Source organism: Canis lupus, chromosome 1 (assembly GCF_003254725.2).
Source record: "Canis lupus dingo isolate Sandy chromosome 1, ASM325472v2, whole genome shotgun sequence".
NCBI lineage: Eukaryota > Metazoa > Chordata > Mammalia > Carnivora > Canidae > Canis > Canis lupus.
In genome coordinates this window covers 82,523,283-82,540,252 of record NC_064243.1, presented here as the reverse complement: position 1 = coordinate 82,540,252, position 16,970 = coordinate 82,523,283, and the positions used below count along the sequence as shown (strand labels likewise).

The following is a 16,970-nucleotide window of genomic DNA, read 5'->3' as shown; positions in this document are numbered from 1 at the left end:
GGGATACTTATGGGACACTTAGGTGGCAATCATTGTTTCTACAGATGTATTCCATTTTGTGTTATTCCTAAATATTTAGTCACCTGTGCATAGACCATCATTGAAAATACAGTATGTTTTTCTGAACTGAAGGTTCATATATTTACTACAAATATTTATGTTGCATATACTGTGCACATATGTGGTTTCCATCAGCTTCAGATATGCTACAGGGGTCTGACTGGCCTTTTTTGTAAATACCGGTCTATTGAGTACATATCTGGTAACACAATTCTGGAAACTAGTCTTGAGTTCCAGCTCTGGCAGATATCTTCTCAACACTGATTGACTATGTCTGAGGAAATCATGGCTAATCTATATTCCTTTTGCCTTTGACTGATGCTGTAACATAGATTCTTGTTGAGTAAATTGAGCCCAGTTTAAAGACCATCTCAACAAGGCAGTTAAAGAAGTGATTAACTCCTTCTTATCTTTGGTCATTGTTGACTGCCATCAGTATATTTCCATAGTCCTTGCTCTCTGGACACCTTGGGTGTATGAAACAACCACACCAGAAACCTCTTTGGCAGCCTGGACTACTTGAAATATATGCTAAAAAATCTAAGGCTCACATTCAGAATTTAGGGTTCTGGTTTAAGGGTCCTCTGACTTTATTGTTCATTTGCAGGAATACCCCAGGCCCTGATTTTTTTTTTTCCTTTGACATGTTGGCTACTTGCTATATTCGATTATCCAAATGAAAGTATCAATTGGATATTTCCTCTCCTTTCCCTTCCATCTTGGCAGATGAAAAGAAAAAAAGGAGGAACAAAAATATTTAATCTGTTAGAGTCGGATTCAACAGAAGCAGAGGTGGAAGAAAGAAACCTAATTGCTTCACTTTTAACACACATGTTTTCCATAGACGGCTGGTTTTCTTCAATTTTCGTAATTACAATTTCAGGCAGCATCCCTCCACTCCAGGATGGTTATCCCATTTGTGGGTTACCCATTTCCTGTGCATTTCCTTCCTCCAGCCCACCTCTTGGCCACATTAACATTACTTCATGTCACAAACGATACCACAGGTGGCCAGAACAGGTTCTGAAAAAGGGGAAATGACATGGAAACCTGTCAAGGTTGCTTTGTGTTACATTGCAGTGTTTGGTGAGGAGAGGCCCACACTCTTGGCCAGAAAGAGACTTCTGGGAGACATAGGCATTTCGGAAATCTACACTGTTTCTTTCATGATCATCTCCATTAGCCAACTGAGCATTAGCTGGCTAGGTATCTCTGACGAGGTCGGAGCAGTGCCCGTCATAGCAGTTGTGAACTTGGAAATGAGGTTGAGGCTGTGCCCTCACTTCTGGCATGTGATCAGTCAGCCCAGTATTCACTGCATTGCTCAGTTAGACTTGGTTTAATGCATGGTCTGAGAGGGGCTTACCATCAACAAGACAAAATTCACACACAAGACTCAACAGTCAACAGCAGTTCAGCAGAATTTAGCAAGTAGGAGTTGGATTGTATAGGACAGAACGTGTGTGTGTGTGTATCTGTCTTCATCTTTGAGTTCAAGGATGGGGAAGAGATAGATGCATTGGCCAAAGGCCATAAGAACTCTTTGTGGGAAAAAGTGTAGGTGCTAAGCTGTGCCTGGAAAATGGGGGGACATGGGGAGAATGGAATTTGGGTTAGTGTCGTAGTAGCGTGTGTGTGTGTGTGTGTACAGGGCCTTAAATGCCAGAAAGAAGGTGAGAAAAAGATACGGATGTTCGGAAAATATATAAGCCCCCGTCCTCTTTAAAATTGCTATTCCTTGTGGTGAAAAATGGGTACACCGTTTGTTAGAATGAATCCTCGAAACTACTCAAGTGTGTTTATGACATTCAACAAAAGGTAGTCTCATTTGGAGAATAAATTTACAGATTCATGTCAGGGGTATCTGTGTTAGAGGTATCTGTGTCTAGTTAGCTTCGGATTTTGATGGATGAAGTTTGGCATGAGCCTCAATTTATTTAGGTTGTAGTCAGAAGAAAAGCCCTGGATGGTCTGACCTCTCTTCCCCTTCTAGTTGGTTGTCGTCCAGACCATTCTTTCCCTCATTCTCTGAGCTTCAGCCATGTGCTGCCTTCTTTCTCTCTCTCCAGCGTGCTGAGCCGTTCCCCGCCTTACATTACCCTGGCATTTACTGTGTCCTCTACTGAGATTCTTAGCTCTAGGCTCTTGGGCAGAGTAGCTCTTTCTCATCAGTCATCCATCAGCTCTGATTTCACTCCTTGCGACCAAAGACTCCACCTCCCCTCCCACCTAGAGGGGTATGCTCTGGTCCCTTGGCATTCACCATCATCTCACCCTCTTTAATTTCTTTTAAGCCAAAGGAGGGCTCTGAATGGTATTGTTTATTTGTTTATTATCTGCGTCTCCCCTTTGGAGGGGTCATTAGGACAGGAACCTTTCTGCTTACAACCACACCGCAGCATGTAGTAGGTGCTCAATAAAGTATAGGTTAGATGAGTCAGTGGCGGTGGGGTCTCCATTATGCTCGGAGCCTACAAAGCTCACATTCTCCTACCCCCCTAAAGAGCTGAACTGTTACAAAACAGGAAGAAAACGGTAAGATCCAGGGTGGCCCATGTTACTGTGGCATTATGTTATAGCAGGTCTTTTCCCCTTTGTTCCTCTACGATGTCTTAAGAACCTGGGAAGCAACACCACTCAGAGGGCTACTTTGAAGACATGGACGTGCGGGGGGCGTGGTGTGGGTTGGCTGAATGCTAGTATATCATGAAGAGCTGCTGCTTTCATGCAGTTCTTGCTGTGTTTATATGTTGTAGCCCTACGGAATGAAATGACTATACATAGCGAGCTAAGATTCAGTGTTTCTCCAGCCTGCCCTCTGAATCCCTCACACACATGTCCTGTCTGGACTCGGTTCCATTCCTCCTTTCTCTTCTCCAAGTACCGCTGACCGAGTCGGCTTGCCCCCTACCTATCATGGTATGACAGCTGTGGTCAATTCATCAAAAGAAGTTTGACGGCACTGTTCCTTTTTTTCCTCGTTCGTGGGTTTCCCACAGTAGCACACCTCTGGCTGACACTGTCCAAAAGCTGCCTGAGTTCTCATTTTTGGCCAGCTTGGCTTCCAGATGCCTGGTTAAGAAATTATAAAGTATGCGTTCTTCAGTTGCCTGGATGGGGTTTATAAATGAAATGTTACGATGCCTTTTTATGTGTCATTGATGCATGCTAACAATAAAATGACACATCCATTATTGTGCTACTGGGATGTACTTCATTTTACTCCGTTTTTCCCCCAAAGGATGTATGGTGTTAGGCGAGCGCAGAGCTAGCAGGAGATTTCTGTTCTGCTTGCCTTCCCCACGTCTCTCCTTCCCACCCTCTCCTGTTACTATGCTAGAGACCCGGGCTTCTGCTCTGCAGGCAACCACCACATTCCAATTACCTTAATCCATGATCTTGACAACTAGGCGATTCTCTTGTCCTCTGATTATTAGTCGTCTGCACCCTCTGATTCTCCCTCTTCCTTCCTTAGCACTGCAGCGACAACACGCATCCCTGCCAATCAGACATGAACATCGAAGGAGCCTGGAAGAGAGGCTACACGGGAAAGAACATCGTGGTGACCATCCTGGACGACGGCATCGAGAGAACCCACCCGGATCTGATGCAGAACTACGTGAGTGTGTGCTGTGCTCGCAACACCTTCCCTCCTGGGAAATAAGGGAATGCCTGTCAGGATTGCCAGAACGTGGGGACCCTGCTGAGAAGTGCAGCTAACAGATACAGTAGGCTCTGAGTATTGCTTCCATCTTATAAAAAAGATGCACCGTCTGAGTACAGGAAACATGAGATGCTGCTTTCAACTTCCAAGTGCCTTTCTTTGTTCTGATGACAATAAGCAGGTGATAAGGCAGCAGAAACCCTGCTATGAGCACCATCTACTCCTGATGATGACCGCCCGGCTCTGCGGTTCATCCACATACCCACGCAACACGCTCCGTTTCTTTTATGGAGAAACGCGTACTTAGAACTTTTCTCAAGTTCTTCTACTGGTCTTTTTCTCTTTTTTTACTCTCCTCTTTCAAAGGATAATGATCAGCCTCCTACTAGTCCTAGGAAGCAGTCAGTTCCCTTTCTTAAGAAGGAACTGTGATTCCAGGACTCCAAGGGTGGGATGAGCCCGAGACCACAGAGCAAGTGCTGATACTCAGTACTTTCATTGAAAATCCTGGTTACCAGTCCGGTGCCCACTGCACTTTGGGGTCAGTTTCTGCCCCTTGGGCCTCTGGGTCCCCTCTACTACTGTGGTAGCCACTGCCTAGAAATGTGTCCATGATTTCTCTGAGCTCTTCTCTCCAATCTCATTCCTTCCATTGGCTTCTCCTTTCGAAGTGTGGTTGAGAGTGCCATAATTATCTCTCCATATGCCATTCTCTGTCAGCTCCAAATTTGTGTTTCCTGACACCTTGGTTCTCTCTCTAAAATATTTCTTCTTTTATCAAGAGCCTGCAATGACCCCCTGTTATCTGCAAATGCAGTGCTGATTCCCATCGGGGCTCAGCAGAAAATTCCCTGGATCCCACTCACACCCATGTGTTCTAACCTCCCCTGGGACCTTTTTTCTGGTGACAACTGTTTCCACCCAGCAACACTGATATCACTGCATACCACTTAAACTACCATCGTTTTTACCTCCACCCCCCTCTCTTCCTTCCTGATTGCTTTCATTCCAAACTTTTGGCTGTCTTGAATGTTCCTAAATTATATTTCATGTTGGTATTGAAAAAAAAGTTGCTCTTAAAATTGGTGATTTTCTATCCGCTTACAAGTTTCCCGTCCTATCCCTAAAAATGCAAGCAGCTCGAAATCACAGTGAAGTCTACTTTGCTTCCCTTTGTGGGACTCTTATTGACTCGAAAGGAGGAAAATCATGGGTTGGGGTAGGAAGCTTTGCCCTGTGTTTTTGGGAGGCGTCCCACAGAGAATCCTGAGTTCTATAAGTGGGAAGACCACATTGCTTCAGATTTTTGTCTTCTCAATTCCAGTTCATGGTTGTTAAAGGAGTGACCTCAGCAAGCCCACCCCATCACCCTGTGCCCCAAGCTGGCAGAGAACTGTGAGGCACAAAGGACTTGCCATCCTGACGTGTCTGCTGCCTCAGTGGACATAGGCCCTGGGGAATGTTGTCCTGGACTCACTCAGAAGGGACCTGACTTTTTACTTAAGGCCAGGTTTCAGAGACAGGGATATGATGCCTTCTTGAAATCTGATCTCTCTCTCTCTCTCTCTTCTCTCTCTCTTTTTTCTCTGTGTCTCTATCTCCTCTGGCATGGGAAGGCTTGGTTTCTGGGTGGTTTCTCAACACCACGGGTGTCACTGTGTGTTTGCCTCTGTGTCTCCTCTGCTCTTCCTCACCTACGGTTCTAGCGTCTCATGAAACCGTTTAGACAGAGATCACCACATTCTCTCCAATGTTCCCTTCTCATTTGCTCAGTCTCACTTATTTCATGACCCTGACTCTCAAGTTAATTCTCCTGAAGAGACTCCATTTTATCTTTGCAAATAAAATACCTCCAAGCCACTTCCTTGGCACCTCAGGAACTCCCCCAGGCTCACAGTCACCCACATTTCTGACCCACAGCAATCTTCCTGCACACGAACACCCCAGTGTCCCCTCACACTTGAATGTTTTCCTCACTGTCTTCTCATTGCCCATTTTGTTTCAAACATTCAGCCCCAGAAACTTCACAAATTAATTTTCTACAATGACATATTGAAACAATTTCTGCTAAATTAGATGATTTTTCCCCAAGGTTAAAAAGGGAGAGAGAAGTAACTGCAAATTCATTCCGTTCTCATTTGAACAAAACATTTGAGTGGCTGCTCTTCCCCTGCCTCCAAGCACACTCAGACATTCACAGCATAGAATTTGAGAGCTAAAAAAGAAATTTCCATTCAGTCTCCTCTTTGATAGGGTAGAAACTAGGGTCTGAAGGCTGCAATGAGGGAGCCCAGGTTTTATAAGGAACAGAACTGTGGGGACCTCTCTCCCAGCAGAGGAGTCTTTCCAGTCATACACAGTGTGGTGTTCCTGGGGTGTTCCTGCCTACCACCACCTAGGAACATATTTGATGAAAGGCAGACAGCTTTAACCTAATTGTGATTGCATTCTTTGCCTCTTTTATTGTCCTCCCCCCCCCCCCTTAAAAGAGACGTGGTTCTCCAGAACCTATCTGTGTGATTAGCAGTACTGGTGCTTTGCAGTTGTCCTGACGTTGGAGCTGGTGACATGTAGAGATAAAGCACATTGGGTGGGGTCGGGGATGGGACGTGAGGGATGGGGAAGCAGATGGCCTGGGTTCCAATCATGGTTTTAGGGGCTGGTTTATTTCATGCCTTTGACCAAGGTACTTAGCCTATGTTAGGCTTCTGTTTCCTTCCAAGTAAAACTAATCACTCATACTAGATACACACCATTCATGCTCTAGTGACCAGTATAGGGAAAGGGGAGCTGCAGGGCCACCTTAATACAGGAAGCAGGAGTTTACCTACCACCTTCATATGTCCCATGTATTTTGTTTAATTTCTCCAAACATCAGACTCTGTGTACTACGGATTATTTTCAGAAACAAGAGCCTTTGTGAGAGCTAGAAAACAAAGATTGCATTTATTTTCACTAAAACTGAAATCGGGAATTACCCTAAAGCGTCAGAAAATACAAAACATTCTAAATGAGTTCTGTCTACTGTGATATAAATTGCAGTGAGGAAGTAAGCCAGTAATTTCTTTTTGGAAATTTGGAACATCAAGAGACAGAAATGTAGAAATTTGGAAATTTTTTCACAATCACTTTTAAAAACAGATCCAGCTATGGCCTCAGAGATGCTTTTGCCTCAGTTTGAAGCCTTGACAAATACAGTAAAACTTTGTTCATTATTTTGGTTGGGACAGAGGGTCATTGGGTATCAGTAAAAAGTCTGAATTACAGACTCTTTTATAGTAGATACACCATCTGAAACCAGACAGCTATTGCCTGATATAAGTACCACCATACCTAATATGATAAATTTCTAACACTGATTTTTAATTGGCTTGTCAGTTATTTGTGAATTATCTTCAAAAAAAATCTTTGACTTACAAGGAATTTACACACTCCAGAAATGAAGTAAGGACTAGAGAGAGAATCCCTGGAAAATAAATCACTTTGCTTCTAGAGAGTCCAAGAATACTTCACCGGGAAGGTGGTCATTGAGGACCTCTTCAAAGGAATTGGGTGAGGGTTCAGTTCTAGGTATGAGGGAAAATATGTTGGCAAGAATGGTCTGGGTTCTTGCTTGGTCTGTGGAGAGTATTTCTTCACCTTAAGGAGAAAAATACAACAGTGATTATTACTGAACCAGGCATCCTGACACCACTGAACCATGAATGTATTATTTAATCTAATTACTCTCTTGCAGAAATGTGTTTAAGAATGCATGAGCCTTCAGGTTAATGGCTAATTACTAAACGCCTGTCTCCTCCTCTTGCTCTCTCCTCTGTGGCCATAGGATGCTCTAGCGAGTTGTGACGTTAATGGGAATGACCTGGACCCAATGCCTCGTTATGATGCAAGCAACGAGAACAAGTAAGGCCCAGTGAGGGTGGCTGGTGTGTGGCTGCCAAGGACTTGTGTTTTACTCTTGCTGAGGGAAGCATTTTCTTAGAACACCTTGGTAACAAAGGATCCATAAATTTGCTCCAAGATGAACAAGTATCTTTACACTGAAAGGAATAAAAAGGGTTGGTCTACATGGTAATAAAAAGCAGTGGTCTACATGGTAAGAATGGTCGCAGAGAGAACCCTGGGGAATAATGATTCAGCATTTTCATATCTTGAGGGCACAGCTGGGGGGCAATGGGAATATTGACACATTTTTGGGATGGAGGGCTAATGGGAAAGGCAAAACAAAGTGTACCCCCAAAGAGTTACTTTATTCTGTTAAATTCAACAGATTTCATTGACTCCTGTGCTTGAGGTCTGCCAGGGACTTTCTTACATGCTGCTGCTTTTTTTCTATTCTGTAATGATTGTGTTTTCTACTAATGTACATGAAATACCTGTAGGGTTCACCATGTACAGAACCCATTACCTTTCTTATCTTCACATTCAAGAGCCATAGAAACCCATTTAACCACTTTTCCACTCTAGTTAGTACAGTAGTTTTCATGAGAGTGGATGAAAATGCACACCCATTTGATACCATGGAATATCTTAACATTCTTCACAAAGGAAATGGGAATGGCTTTTTGTTTTTGTTTTTGTTTTTTTTCTGCTTAAATTATCCAGATTCTTTAAAGGATTAGTAGATACTTCTAATATTAGTAGATACTTCTAATCTCTAGATCACATTAGCTTTTTCCCTTTTACTGCAAAGCTCTTCCAGGATAATGCTGTGATTTAAATACTATCATTTCGATTTTTACTTACATGTTTTAGTTTGGAATTTCAGAAGTAGCAAAGAGAGGTGCTTTGCCCATTTATTACGTGCTATTTTCAGCCTGTGTTTTTCTTCAGGGAAAAATTTCTTAGTATTATTTGATTAAGTCAGTAAGTTTAGATAAAGCCATCTGACCTAGATAATTGTGACTGCACATGGGTTTTTCTTCTTTTTTTTTCCCCCTCCTTTCACCATCTACAAAGAAGCCTCAAAAAAGTTACTGTGGAAAGCATGCTGTTTGCTAATAATTCAGTTAATATTACAGATTGGATTCAATGGTGAAAGCATTAATATATAAATTGACTTAGATGGAATTTTTCAGAAACTTTTAAACAAAAAAAGAAAACTGGTTAGTTTCTTTCAGTCCTGGCCATTGCTGTCCAGATTATACTGTTTAAAGTTATAGTGAATTTCACACCAAGGGTTATAACGCGAAACAGTGTGAGCTCATTTATTTCACGTAATTTAAAAACTAAGCCTGAAACATTGATGAAGAATCTTGAAGCTTCAATATCAAAAAGTCACCACCAGTAAATGTCAACATATAGTTGACACATAGTCCATTCTGCTCTAATGTGACACCCACCTTCCTGAAAACACTTGCGCTCTGCAAAATCTCAAGCCGCCAAGTAATAAAACAATGAGATTTGAGATCAGCACTCAAAAGCTTCGTCGCAAAATAGTAGGGACCTATTCAAAAACAATGGCTCAGTTCTGTCCATGTGAAGTGGTGATGAAATGTGTACAATTACAATAAATGCACCACTTTATCTTGAAAAACACCTAAGTTTGCTTGTGGAAGTGTGTGCACATTACATCGGCTCCTGCTCACAGGCCTGCCACTCTGTGTGCGAGAGAAAAAGGGGGAAAATAAAATATAAAGATGAAAATTTAGGAAAGGAACAAAGACTAGGGAGGAAAATGAATCCGTTGAGAGGAGAGGGAAAAAATGAAAGTGGAGGACAGTCTGTGCCGCCCCCACAAGCCCCAGAATGGCCTAAAGAAGCGTGGCAACTGAACAGTGACTGAAGTGGAAGGTGAGGCAGTCGAAATCAGAGAGTAGCAAGAGCAGGTGTGCACAGGTATGGCTAGGAGTGGACTGTGGTGCTCCCCAGGTATGCAACTGTGTGCATGTTGTATATTCCCGTGGAGCAGGGTGCGTTTTCTACACTCAGAGTTTCTAGGACAAAATTGTGCATCACACATGTAAATTCCACATCGTGCTTACCTTGTTCTTTAACACATCAATGGTGTCAGAAGAAATTTGTGTTTTCGAGGTGAGCGTATAGGAGATGCTATGTGTACGACGTTATATCCATCGGTTTGATGTATTCCATCAACATTTGTAGAAAGCAAAGAGGATCAGGAGAGCTGTAGGAAAGACCAGCTCATGTTAACACCCAAAGTATTTTTTGTACAGGATGTCAAGGGACAAGAGAGGCTACAGGTGGAAACCAGAAACGTATTGTACCCTGTAGGCAGTACAGTCTGAATTTACATGTGAGTTTTTACATCGAGACTCTCGGGGGGCGATGGTGACTGTTTCCCAGGCCTGTCTGATGTGTGACTACCATCACTAAGCACAGAGGCTGCGGTTAACATAGACAGTATTGGCTTTGATGGCTTCTTACAGGCTGCCTTTTAAAAACCATGTCCTTTTCAAGGATTCCTTTCAAACGTGGCTCTCCCCAAGACCTATCTCAAGAAGTATCGCCATGGGCCTGCTCACGCTGGCATGTTCTAGTATGTCCTGTTTGAACCCATTCTAAGTACTGACCACGGTTCATTGAGTGCAGTGTGGGTTTGGTTATTGGAGCATGCACAGGCATTGTTCGAGATTTGTGCTTGTGTTTGTAGTCTTGACTGTGAAATATGGTGTTTCCAGAGGTACAACACCAGCATTCCCTACTTCTGCTTTATGGCATCAGATGTCCCTTTACCCCCTCTCAGGAGCGCTCCCTGATTTTTTACTTGCCAAACACAAGCATGTATTCAGGCATTTGAGGTTAAGATATCCTCTTTGCTCATTAGACCATAATTATAGATGTGATTGATGGATCTGTCTTTAAGCTAGATAATTCTGTTTGAATGGAAATGACTTGGCATCAGGAAATTAGCAGTGAGTTTGTAGTTCAGAAGAGTTGACAGCTTTCATTCTCCTTAATTAACTTTATCATCTTTGGGTCTGAGTACTCTGAGCTTTAGTCCTTTTGTTTTGTTTTAATCTCTAAAATTATAATAATAATACTTCTAAAGGTTACCAGTAAAATGCCTAAAACCCCAAACATACAACTGAGTCTCTATTAGGTGCTGGATAATCATAATTATAGCTGTTGTTGTAATTATGTGTTCTGTTCCTCTAGCTGGTTCCTGATAAATAATTAATAATCATAATCATCTCAAAATATATGTGCATATGAACATTTCAAATTGAATGTACGAACGACTTGGAGGTCTTTATTTCTAAGATGAGAGGTTTCGGTAGGTTTTTTGCTGCTTTAGGTGGTGAAAGCTGAGACTCATTCAGTCTACAGAAAATCTGCTTTTCTTCAGTTCCTTTTACCTACCTCCTTCACCGGAATATGAGTCTTTGAATTTGATGTAAGATAGTGAAGAGGAGGCATTTCTAATTATTGTCAGAATGGAGCCGTTCTGACAGAGGCTATGCAAATACTTCCTCTTTGTGTGATCTGACCAGTAGGCTTCAAGAGTATATCTGGAATTATGTCATGCTTAGCTACATCTGTTCATTCATTCCACAGGACCCTACTTTGTGAATGGCTCTGTGCTAAATGCTTGGGGGATACAAGGATGAAATAATTCAGGCTGAGAATTAATGGATTTAATTGGTAGATGACTTAAGAAGCTTTAATGCCTGATGGATTTTAGTACTACGAGAGAAATCACCCTTAAAACTCCACGCCAATCATCTCTTCTAGGCTGACATGATTATGTTTCTAGTACTAAATCTTTAGGGTGATGGAAGTCACCTCGAAAGTACAGAAGTTATAAAAATTCCTTTTTTTTTTTGTCACTTTTTCACATCTCCCGTAACAGGGGCTAAAGAAATAGCCTTAGTAGAGGAGACCATAAAAGCTGTCCTTCCATTCAGCTTTGCCTCCATTCATAGTAGTTTGTGGAATAAAGGTGACTGCATTGTTCTAGGCTTAAAATAGAAAATGCCTCCCTACATATGAAAGAGTCTCCTGGCATTTCTCACCACTACTCCTATTTCTGAAAAAATGAATTATTGATATCTGAGTTAAAACTTCCCTTCCTCAGGTTGCTTCTGGTTAAATGTTCCCTCCATTTAAAAGTCACAGCAACATAGTTAGTAGAGGTGAGAGTATACATTATATCTTGGATGGGGGATCTGTGGGTCCAGAATCTGATTCCTTTTCCAAATGAACCAATCCATAGGTTAAAGACTCCTTTTTCAAAAGGAATTAATTTTGTCAGTTTTCTTTCTTATCTCTATTTTTTTGAAAGATTTGATGGAAGCCCTTTTTTTTTTTTTTTTTTTTTTTCTGGTTCTTTAGTCTCCTTGCACATGTCACTTTTGGTTTTAAGAATGTCGCCATGTTGTAGAAACCAAAGTCCCTACGGCCTTCTCTTTCTCATTCCTGCAGACGAGGACTGTTTTCAGGAGATAGTGTTCAAAAGCAAAGCCAATGAGTATAACCAGTGTTTTCTCACTTACAGAAAATACTGTAACTCAATTCTAAAGAAAAAAAAAAGAAAACATACCTTTAGGTCTATAATGTTATCTTTAGATCTATAATCGGTAAAAGCTTTATTATATTTATTTAAATTTTTAAATTCAGGTATAATTAACATACAGTGTTATATTTGTTTCAGGTGTATGCTATAACGATTCAACAATTCTATACATTTCTTAGCGGTCACCAATAGAAGTGTTCTCTTAATTCCCTTTATTTCACCCATCCTTCCACTCACCTTCCCTTTGGCAACCACTGGTTCTCTATATTTAAGAGTCTGTTTTTTTTTGTTTTTTTTTTTGTCTCCTTTTTTCTTTGTTCTTTTGTTTCTTAAATTCCACATGAGTGAAATCATATGTATTTTTCTTCCTCTGATTTACTTCACTTAGCATAAGATCCTCGAGGTCCATCTAAGTTTTTGCAAATAGTAAGATTCCATTCCTTTTTATGGCTGAATTATCTTCCTGTGTGTGTGTGTGTGTGTGTGTGTGTATCGTGTCTTCTTCATCCATCTGTCAGTGGATACTTGAGCTGCTTCCACATCTTTTGTAAATAACTCTTCGATAAATACAGAGGTACACCTATCTTTTCAAATTTGTTTTCATTTTCTTTGGGTAAATACCCAGTAGTGTGATTATTGGATTACATGATAATCCAATAGTAATTACATTACTATTTTTAATTTTTTGAGAAACCTCCATAATAGACTCTATGGTGGTTGCACCAGTTTGCATTCCCACTATTAGTGCACAAGGATTCCTGTTTCTCCACATCCTTGTCAACACTTGTTATTTCTTGTCTTTTTGATATTGCCATCCTGACAGGTATAAAGTGGTCTTTCATTGTAGCTTTAATTTGTATTTTCCCAATGATTTGTGATGGTGAGCATCTTTTCTTTTCTTTTTTTTCTTTTTTTTTTTTTTGGTGAGCATCTTTTCATGTGTCTTTTGGACATATGTATTTCTTTTCAAAGCAATCTACAGATTTAATGCAATCCCTATCAAAATACCAAATTTATTTTCATAGAACTAAAACAATCCTAAAATTTGGGGTGAACTACCAAAAAAACCCCACCAAAAAACAAAAAACAAGGGAGGGAGGGAGGGAGGGAAAGAAGAAAAAGAAAGAAAGGAAAGAAAGAAAGCCTCACATAGCCAAAGCAGTCTTGGAAAAGAAGAAAGCTGGAAGTATCACAATCCCAGATTTCAAGATACTCTACAAAGCCGTAGTAATCAAAACAGCATGTTATTGGCACAAAAATAGATACATAGGTCAGTGAAAGAGAATAGAGAGCCCAGAAATAAACCCTTGCTTTTATGATCCATTAGCCTATGACAGAGACAAGAATATACAGTGGGAAAAAGAGAGTCTCTTCAACAAATGGTGTTGGGAAAACTGGACAGCTACATGCAAAAGAATGAAACTGGACCACTTTCTTACACCATACAGAAAAATAAACTCAAAGTGGACCCACATGTAAGTCGTGAAGCCAAAAAATTCCTAGACAAAAACATAGACAGTAATTTCTTTGATATCAGCCATAGTGACATTTTTCCAGGTAGGTGTCCTAAGGCAGGGGAAACAAAAGCAAAATTTAACTACTGGGTCTATCTCCAAATCAAAAGTTTTTGCACAGCAAAGGAAACTATCAGCAAAACAAAAAGGCAGTCTATTTAATGGAAGAAGATATTTGCAGGTGATATATCTAATAAAGGGTAAATATCCAAAGACTATAAACAATGGATATACAGCTCTACACCAAAAAATAAATAAATAAAACAAACAAATAAAAACAACTAATGAAGTTTTAAAAAAAGGCAGAGGACCTGAATAAATATCTTTCCATGGAATCCTTATTTCTTTTTTTTTAATAATAAATTTGTTTTTTATTGGTGTTCAATTTGCCAGCATACAGAATAACACCCAGTGCTTGTCCCATCAAGTGCCCCCCTCAGTGCCCGTCACCCATTCACCCCCACCCCCCGCCCTCCTCCCCTTCCACCACCCCTGGTTTGTTTCCCAGAGTTAGGAGTCTTCATGTTCTGTCTCCCTTTCTGTTATTTCCTACCCATTTCTTCTCCCTTCCCTTCTATTCCCTTTCACTATTATTTATATTCCCCAAATGAATGAGACCATATAATGTTTGTCCTTCTCCGATTGACTTATATCACTCAGCATAATACCCTCCAGTACCCAGGATGTAGCCAAGGGAGTTCAGATAAAATTATCTTATAGCTAAACAGGTCAGCAAAACATCTACCTTAGAAAAGCAGAGCCAAGAATCAGTGACTGATGTATTTTTCCAAATATCTCCAACATTTTTCCTTCAGTCTTTTTGCAAAATAACACTAGGATATACTACCCAGTACTTACTCAATCAGTGGTTATCAAATGAATTTCTGTGACATTAACTACAATTGTACATGCTAGAGGCTTAATGCATCTGGAACAAATAGTTGTGAAAGATATCTGACACTTTTCACATTTAGGCATACATCCTATGTCAGGGAAAAAACATACAACAAATATTTTAGAAAACCTGTTTCTTTCCTGTGGGGTCATGATGCAATACATTGAGATAAGTAACATTTTTGACCATCTTCTAGATTCTGGAAAGTGGCCCAGGTCTGGGGCCTCACACAAAGCTGGGATACAGCAGGAAAATGCCTCTCTCTCTGCCCAGAAGCCAATGTGTGGGAAGGCCAATGGTAGGCTCAAGCAGGAGACCACTGGGATACCAAAGAGTAAAGAAGGAGTATTTATTCTCTGCCCCCTCCTTACTGGACCACTGGGGAGTAGCTGTGTACCTGAAGATCCTACTTCCTGTCAGATGCCCTAAGGCTGACCTCCTCCTGAGGGCTATCCTTTGTGGGCATCAGTAAACCACTTTTCCCCCAAGGTTCCTTAGATCTAGGGATTTTCCAGTGTTTGTGATTTAGAACACCATGCTATTCCCTATTGGTTTCCCCAAATCCTGCCCCCATATTTATTTAAGTCTCTTGAATAAATTCTTCTCATGTTACCCAGTATAAAAAAGTCCAGTGTTTCTGTTCCACCCTGAGTGACACAGGGTGTGTTCGTTTTTAGCCTGGTATCTTTGGTAGACTAAAAGAAAACATGTTTAGACATTTCCAAGAAAGAAAATAACTAGATTCATAGGAGTTGTGTAAATGGCTGTTTATTTTTGAATGGGGACCAGTAAATACAAAAAATAGTTATCTAATCTAGAATTCCTTTATACCGGTCACTTGGAGTGGAAGTATTAGTTTCTATAAAACAATGCACTAATCATTCTAGAGATTAGAATCATGATAATGCAGTCTTCAGACCCCTTCTTCTTTGTTGATTTTGGTGTGTTCTCTTCCAGGATTTGGGGATATGGTCTCTTATGGCTCTCAGTAACAGTTTCAGTAAAGGGTCTGATTGATGCTATAGGTTAAAATGAGGTCTGGGTATAATTTATGCAAACCCAGTGCACTATTGACATGAATAATTGATTGTTGCTTCAATTTAAATTTCTTACTTAAAAAAACAAACTCACAAATTCCTGAGGCCTCTAAAGCAGATGAAAATTGCAGTAAGGGAAAGAGAAGTATCCTTTTTAAATAATGGATTAAGTACTTGAGCAGGGTTTCCAGACAGGTATATTTATTTTTCTTTCTATTTTTCTATTTTCCTCTTTTCCTCTAACCTCCACCTTGGATCTATTTTCTCTTGTTTCTTTATACTCTGAAATACATAAAATTTGGAGCATGAAGATCTTGGAGAAGTCAGTGTGAGCAGTGCATTACATGTATTATTACAGAGCTGTAGAGAAGGCATCCAAGGACATTCAAGTGTGTTCAGCCAACAGACACTCATGTTAGATGCTGAAAAAGAAGGAAAACTCAGGAGAAAAGAGAACTAGGTTTTGTTTATCTCACTCCCTGTACAGATACTAGAAGAACAGGCTGAAAATATAATCAATCTGCAAACTGGCTAATTGTTCATTTTAATATTAACAAGCTAATATTTAAATATTGGTTGTCTTAATGCTCAGATCAAATGCCTTCTAAGTTAAGAGACTAAAGTTAGAATTTCTGTTTTTTACTAGCTGAACAGGATGTCATATATTTATGTTTTAGCAATTCAGTCAATTACAGTAGAAGCCTGTTCCAGTGGACTTAAGTATATGTGTTTATTATCAATGGTAGGTGTGCATTTCGATTACAATCCTCAGTAAAAGATGGAAGGGCAGAAAATAGGTCTTTTAGGTCAGAATATATTTGATTAATTCTCATAAAATAGGTCACCAAAGAAGGGAAGGTGAAACAGTGGGAAAAAAATAAAGTTCTGCTTTTGGGTGCGATCTGTGTACCAGTCCCAGCCTTGTTCCTGGTATTTGTGGCCTTCAACAAGCATGCTTATCAGAGCTTCCCTTGTCATGTCAGTATCTCAATGTCCCTGGCTGGCTTAACCAAAAAATCTGGAAGTCTGTGGGGTTGCTGCTTGACTAGATTTGAATGTAGGGTAAGCAACTGTTAATAAAATTAGCACATCTGGTTGCTTTCTCATTACTGCTCACAGCAACCCACATCCAGAGCGAAAGACTGGATAAAAGGTGGAGTAAAATGCCTAATGTCACCGAGTGACAGTCAGAATTTGAGCTCATTTATTCCTGCAGCATCTATTTACCTGCATAGCTAAATTAATCTGTGGTCAAGTAGATGAGAAATTAATTCCTTTCCTGTGTTGAGCGCATGCTTCAGTAACTTTACTACCTTGGGAAAAC

At 40.5% G+C, this 16,970-nt stretch overlaps 1 protein-coding gene across 3 annotated transcripts in view; it reads left to right on the top strand.

Annotated features, from left to right (window-relative positions):
- Positions 1–16,970, top strand: part of PCSK5 (proprotein convertase subtilisin/kexin type 5) — a 458,329-nt gene that overhangs the window by 121,279 nt on the left and 320,080 nt on the right. For all 3 annotated transcript variants that reach the window (XM_035709909.2, XM_025423285.3, XM_025423284.3), the window contains exons 4-5: positions 3,536–3,679; positions 7,551–7,627. In XM_035709909.2, the coding sequence (XP_035565802.2) occupies positions 3,536–3,679; positions 7,551–7,627 (221 nt within the window). The remainder of the gene's footprint in view (positions 1–3,535; positions 3,680–7,550; positions 7,628–16,970) is intronic.